This window comes from Anopheles coluzzii, chromosome 2 (assembly GCF_943734685.1).
Source record: "Anopheles coluzzii chromosome 2, AcolN3, whole genome shotgun sequence".
Taxonomy (NCBI): Eukaryota; Metazoa; Arthropoda; class Insecta; order Diptera; family Culicidae; genus Anopheles; species Anopheles coluzzii.
Window position 1 is genome coordinate 56,251,326 of NC_064670.1, and position 7,779 is coordinate 56,259,104.

General features: G+C 40.8%; 1 protein-coding gene across 1 annotated transcript; it reads right to left on the reverse strand.

Moving 5' to 3' along the window:
• Positions 1-3,397: 3,397 nt before the first annotated feature.
• Positions 3,398-5,705, reverse strand: LOC120951254 (heat shock protein 70 A1). The gene has a single exon (XM_040369849.2). It carries the CDS (start codon positions 5,520-5,522, stop codon positions 3,603-3,605), a length of 1,920 nt encoding a protein of 639 aa, XP_040225783.1. The 5' UTR covers positions 5,523-5,705; the 3' UTR covers positions 3,398-3,602.
• Positions 5,706-7,779: the final 2,074 nt, after the last annotated feature.

Sequence of the window (7,779 nt, forward strand, 5' to 3'; positions counted from 1 at the left end):
ACGATTATTATTTCGAAATTAAATATAAACTCCAAAAATCAAACGAAATAGGCAGAGACAATTTGATAAAAGCAAAGCATAAAAGACATCAAATCTTAAATTGAAATACAGTGCCACTCATTATACAGACAGGAGATCAGGTAAATTTGGAAAATGAAAACAGAAAAAATTAGATAAAATCTACATTGGACACAGTAGTAAGTGACCAAGGGCCTAATTGCGTAATACAAAACAATACATCAGAGAAAACCTCTACAGTACACAAAACCAGACTAATTGAGTACACAGGAGAATAACTTCAATCATTGTGATTCATTACGTTATTCTATTAAAGGGGGGGAGGTGTAGCATATCTGTTATACAGAACTTATTATAATACATACTATCAATTATAGATACATTGTTACACACTTCGGAAAGCCAAATCACGCCATTGCAACACATTCATTATAAAACATAAGCAAATCAATCCACACGATAGCAACACACCCAAACCATACCGTTCATAGAAAAAAAAACAATTGAGACACATTTATCGAAAAAAACCGAAACGCGCAGCATAAGCCATTCAAGCGTTACCACAGCAAAGCAGACAAACTACGAACACATAGCAACTTATCGCTAAGAACGCAGTGTATGCAAAGACCGGCGAACGCACCGGTTCCTTGGCTAGAACAGTTGAAACTTTCCAGAACATTTGTAAAAACACTAAAAGCGCAGCATAGGCACAACATGACAGACACCTCACTCCGATACAATGTATAAAATGCACCCCATATCAATCACCTTTAATTAGCACAAAAACACATTCCAAAATCAAATGTAACCAAATGTAAATAACATCTAATAAGTATAAATAAAACCAATTCCGATAGCGAGAGAACAGATTCGTTCGGACTGTCAAGATAGGATGTTACGCTGCCTAAAAACTTCGCCTTTCAATTTATTTCTAGAGTTTAGTTATGTCCCCCTACCCAAGTTAAGGGTTCTAAACTCCAACATGTCCAGTAAGGGAAACCCCTTCCGGGTTTCTATGATCGCCTGGACGATCAAGTGTTGAAAAGTCCACTTCGAACAAAGTTTTATGGATCAACATGAGTTCTGAAACAGTTTCTCTGATTGTGAATCTTAAACGTCACCTGGAATTTACGTTGTTTTTTCCAAAATCCTTTGCAAACATCCTTCTTCTTCTTCTATTTGGCGTAACGTCCTACGCGGACATGCCGGCCTATACATAATTTATTACCACATAGCCGGATAGTCAATCCTTGCTACGGGGAGACGGTCCATTCTAGAATTGAACCCATGACGGGCATCTTATTGAGCGGTTCGAGTAGACGACTGTACTATGGGACCGCCCCTAACGGGGCAAACATCCTAAAGTTCCTAAATACCCCCGAAATTATCTTGCATAACCCTGTGACGACTTAACAACATGGGTTCAAGCCCTAAATGGACATAGTAATAACATACAGTCAGTCCAAAAAGTATTCGTCTAGCTGAATATTTTGCAGAAAAAGGCGAATTATGGCCGCAATAGGCATGGGGTGGTAAAAGTAATCATGGGGTTTGATAAAGAGACTATCATGACACGCGTACTGCTAAAAAAGCATTAAAATAGTGTAATAATAACTAAATTAATCAAAATATAAAAAAAAGTCATTTGATGGGTGCGCAAATAGTATTCGTCTATCAGACTTTTGGCGTAATATGCGTATGAAAACAAAGGTTATGGAATCAAAAAATGTCCTAATCTTGTTTCTTATTGCATTTATGACTATTGGTGACTACTTGCACAACGTAAGCATTTGAACCTTTAAAAAGGCGTATTTTTGATCCACTCATCCTACAAGACTTGTTCCAATTATTCTCGGGTAGAAATATTGCATTTCCGGGCCACGTGGTCAAGTTTCATTGAAAAATTGGCAACTTATATCATATTGAGAGTCTATTAAATCATTTTCATCAGTTTGGTTTTAGCTGGTTTGGTGTTTCAGGCAAATAACAATGCTCTGTATGTTCTCCAGCTCGACTGTTCTTGAAACATGTGGTACTTTTTAAGTACAATTTCTCAGAACTGGCACCCAAAGTACCTAAAAACTGCAAGAATATATTTCCCCATCTCGTCTCCTATCATTTTCAATCATTTTTCTAGCTCACCTTACCTCACTGAGCCCTAGTATCATGACTCCATGATGCTGCCGTTACACGAGATTTTGATGTTGCATCTTAGTAGACTGTTTTTGCTATGGTAGACGTCAGTCGTAGGACCTTGGCGATTTAAACATGTTTTAATATGTTAGTAGAGCCTAATTTGAAATAAATTCCTGAATTATTTGATGCACCTTAACAGATTTGGCCAATTTCTGTGTATGGTATTATTAAAACAAAACATGTTTGTAACAACTCACTCATTCAAGCTATTACATGACCAGCTACGATGAATTGCAGCATGATCCATCAACCAAATGTGACCCACCTCTTTTCCTGATCTTATTGGCCATGACAAAATGCACTGATTCCTTGGTAAAATTTGAGTTTTTGGACATTAAACCGCTTATTTCGTTAGATTAACCGTCAAGGATGGCTGCTTACATGGCAGTTTGTCACACAATTAGTGTTAGAAAATGGCCAAACGCTGATCAAATGAAGGAAAGAGGCCTCCCACACATTTTGTAACCTTCAAAAATGGGTAGGATAGGTTATGCATAAGTCAAAGATACGATTTCGCCATCATGCTCCAATCATTTAACTCCCCCGCCTTTAGTACCTCTCTGACCGCTTGAAGTACAATTGAAACAACAGAAACGCATTAATTTAGAAGGAAATCACCAGTAAATTGATAATAATAGATTTAATTTATGTCTATGTAGTGTTCGTCCAGCATAAATAATTAAAAAGCTTGATGGACGAATACTTTTTGCGTGCCCATCAAACGACTTTTTTTTAGTTTTTTATGTATTTTGGTTGCTATTGCACTATTCAAATGCTTATTTTTTAGTAATACGTGTGTATTGATGGTCCCTTTATCAAACCTCATCATTACTTTTATCGCCCCATACGTATTGCGGCCATAATTCGCCTTTTTCTGCAAAATATTCAGCTAGACGAATACTTTTTGGACTGACTGTACATAATAACAGTAACTGTAAACAATTGACTAAAATAAGTGTTTGGTTACAATGACTATACTCTACAAAGTCAAATATGCTACCTAATCGAGATAAGTAACTATATGGCCTGACTTCAATCAAAATATATAGTTTAAGTTGTTCACAGGGTGTGATAAGGGAATTAACATAATTTTGTGATGCTCAATTCAATGGTAAACCGATCCCCATTCCCAAATTTGTGTGATATCGCTCTGATTGCTAAAACATTGCATTGCACTGCCACATCTAGTTTCAATTTTCTTTTTATTCAACGAGGAACTTACTTGCTGATACAATAAATTACATTATGTTATTATTCTCTATTTGTCTAACTTACACATATTTACACAATATTTACACAGTCTTCTTTTGAGTGGGGCCAGTCTCCGCCTACGATAATGGCCGCTTTGCAATACTGTCATCTAATCTAATTCTGTCTTCTTCATCATCTTAGTCCACCTCCTCTACCGTGGGACCCGTGCGTCCGCCGAACCCGCCAGCCTGCTGGCCACAGCTAGTCGGAGATGGACCGGCTCCCGATTGCTGATGCAACTTCGTCATGATCGGACTGCAAGCCCGCGTCAGCTCCTGCATTTTGTGATCGTACTCTTCCTTCTCTGCCATACTGTTGCCGTCGATCCAGCGCAGTGTCTCGTTGCACCGTTCCTCGATAGTTTTGCGATCGCCTTCGCTCAGTTTCGAGCCGGCTGATTCTAGCGTTTGCTTGAGACTGAAACAGTACGCCTCGAGCTGATTGCGAGCCGCGACTCGCTCCCGTTGCTTTTCATCCTCCTCTCGGAATTTCTCCGCCTCGGCCAGCATGCGATCGATATCCGCCTGCGACAAGCGGCCCTTGTCGTTCTTGATCGTGATGTTTTTCTCCTTGCCGGTGCTCATTTCCTTCGCCGATACGTTCAGAATACCGTTGGCGTCCAGATCAAAGGTTACCTCAATCTTTGGCACACCGCGCGGTGCCGGCGGAATGCCTGATAGGTCGAACTGGCCCAGCAGATTGTTGTCCTTTGTCATGGCTCTCTCGCCCTCAAACACCTGAATCGACACTCCCGGCTGGTTGTCCGCGTAGGTCGAGAAGGTCTGCGTCTGTTTGCACGGAATGCGCGAATTTCGCTCGATCAGCTTCGTCATCACTCCGCCGGCCGTTTCGATTCCGAGCGACAACGGAGCCACATCGACCAACAATACATCTTGGATCTTTTCGTCCTTGTCTCCACTAAGAATAGCCGCCTGGACGGCCGCACCGTATGCTACCGCCTCATCCGGGTTGATCGACAGGTTCAGCGATTTGCCGCAGAAGAAGTTCTGCAACAGCGACTGCACCTTCGGGATGCGGGTCGATCCACCTACCAGCACGATGTCGTGAATGGAGCTCTTGTCCATCTTTGCATCCGACAGGGCCTTCTCCACCGGTTGCAGTGTCGAGCGGAACAGATCCGAGCACAGCTCCTCGAATCGTGCTCGGCTGATCTTTGTGTAGTAGTCGATTCCGTCCATGAGGGCATCGATCTCGATCGTGGCCTCCGTGCTGGACGAAAGCGTCCGCTTCGCTCGCTCGCATGCCGTCCTCAAGCGTCGCAGTGCTCTGGCGTTCTTGGACACGTCCTTCTTGAACTTGCGTTTGAACTCCTCCACGAAATGGCCCACCATTCGGTTGTCGAAATCTTCGCCTCCCAGATGTGTGTCACCGGCAGTGGCTCGTACCTCGAACAGAGAGCCCTCGTCGATCGTCAAAATGGACACGTCGAACGTTCCTCCGCCGAGATCGAATATCAACACGTTGCGCTCGCCCTTCAGGTTCTTGTCCAAACCGTAAGCCAATGCGGCCGCCGTCGGTTCGTTGATGATTCGCATCACATTTAGGCCCGCGATCGCACCGGCATCCTTCGTGGCCTGTCGCTGGCTGTCATTGAAGTACGCTGGAACCGTGATGACCGCATTCTTCACAGAGTGTCCCAGGTATGCTTCGGCCGTTTCCTTCATTTTCGTCAGCACCATCGAGCTGACTTCCTCTGGTGCAAACGTCTTGCGTTCTCCTTTGAATTCCACCTGAATCTTCGGCTTGCCGCAGTCGTTGACCACCTTGAACGGCCAGTGCTTGATATCGGCCTGAATCTTAGGGTCGTCATACCGGCGTCCGATCAGTCGCTTGGCATCGAACACTGTATTTGTGGGGTTCATGGCCACCTGGTTCTTGGCCGCGTCACCGATGAGGCGCTCCGTGTCCGAAAACGCAACATAGCTCGGTGTGGTTCTGTTGCCCTGGTCGTTGGCAATAATCTCCACCTTGCCGTGCTGAAACACTCCCACGCACGAATAGGTCGTGCCCAGATCGATTCCAATTGCAGAAGGCATCTTGTCAATGATGTGTCTTTTATACTGTATTCACTGAAATTCTTCACTGATAGCACAGAAAAACTGTTCACGTTTGTGTATCTTGAGTGATAATTCACTATTTCAATTTGTTTGGTTCACCACGTTCTAGTTCACGATAGCTCGCTCTTTACTCTTTGCTTGTTATTTTCTGAATGACGCTCACTGCTCGAAACACGGCTATATATATCAAACCATACAATTTCTAGAATGCTCCACAAGCTACTCGATCCTACTCGAACCTACTCGAGCCACATCGAGTGTGTGCTCGATTGCACGCGATACTGCACGAACATGAGCTCGAATCATCTAGCAGTGGGTCTTGGCTGTGCTAAGCTGCTCTCGCGTTACATTTTGTCTCGGCTATTGTGTACGATGAGCGACAACTGCGTACCGCTACGGTTTGCAGTTATGGCCATTCCTTTGGCAACCCTCACCGTAAAGGATATTATTTTTTAGCTGATTTTCAGTACACCCACTGATTTTTTTTAATTTAAAATTTTAATTTTACTTTTACGCCCATTCTTCCCATTGCGTAGTTGAAAATTTTGATAAAAAACTATTTGTGTATTTTATTTATTCATTTTAACCCATTCAGTGATTTTCCAGATTGAGACTCTTGCTGTACTTTTGTTCTGCGTTTCGCGTGGGGGAGGGGAAGGAAATAAACAAAGATAATGGCATATTTTGCAAATCAGTTTTTGTGTAAACCAACCGTTTGCAGAAAGAGTCCAAGTTATTTTCTTTTATTATCTTTTTGTCATTATTTCATTATGGGTGTGTGCTTTTTCCAAAAATTGTGAGCTCGGATGACCTAAAGGCATCAATACCAAAATCCAAAACGATTTTAATGGTTAATACGAGAGCCATGGTTAAGAAAAATAACGCGAAACTAATATAAACAAACGCAACAACAGGGACTGGTCACCCCGCGATGTGGAAAACAGATAGACCTTCAAAAGTGAGAAAGGTATTGAAAATATGTACACAGAGAAATAAGAACAACGTTGAATTCATAATATACAACCAATCATATGGTTGCAATCGATAGTTTGCTGTTCTAGAAATGTGCAAAATCGCGACCATTTATTCAAAGAATATTCCCAACAAACTATTAAGGAAATCGCCAACAGAGCCATTACCAAATTTGAAATAATCCTGTTTACTCCAACTAGATGGATAGCAACAGAATTTCAGATTATCATATGACCCCTTCGGGAGGCCAGTACAGATTGTACCAGAAAATAGGGGAAAAAACAAATGGAAAAATATGAAAGATGATTTCAAGAAATACGTAAGAAATTGTAAGGCATGTTTAGTTAATAAGACGACTAGACATACTAAGGAAGAAACAGTTGTAACTACAAGACCGACAAAATCTTTTGACATAATATCAATCGACACAGTAGGACCACTAACAAAAACTAACAAAAACAACAGGTATGCAATAACCATACAATGTGACTTAACAAAATACATCGTAGTAATACCTATCCATAACAAAGAAGCAAATACTATAGCAAGAGCATTGGTAGAAAACATCATTCTTATATTTGGAACATTTATAGAATTAAGATCAGATCAAGGACTAGAATATAACAATGAAATATTACACAACATATCAGAAATCTTAAAAATCAAACAGACTTTTAGCACAGCTTACCATTTACAGACAATAGGATCATTAGAAAGAAATCATAGATGTCTAAACGAATACCTAAGATGTTATACAAACGAACATCATGATGACTGGGACGATTGGACAAAATTTTACGAATTTGTTTACAATACAACAGAACACACATACACAAACTACACACCATACGAACTAGTGTTTGGAAGAAAAGCACATTTACCACAAGATATATACAAAACAAAAATAGAACCAGTTTATTATATTGACGATTATTATTTCGAAATGAAATATAAACTCCAAAACAAACGAAATAGGCAGAGAAAATTTGATAAAAGCAAAGCATAAAAGACATCAAATCTTAAATTGAAATACAGTGCCACTCATTATACAGACAGGAGATCAGGTAAATTTGGAAAATGAAAACAGAAAAAATTAGATAAAATCTACATTGGACACAGTAGTAAGTGACCAAGGGCCTAATTGCGTAATACAAAACAATACATAAGAGAAAACCTCTACAGTACACAAAACCAGACTAATTGAGTACACAGGAGAATAACTTCAATCATTGTGATTCATTACGTTATTCTATTAAAGGGGGGA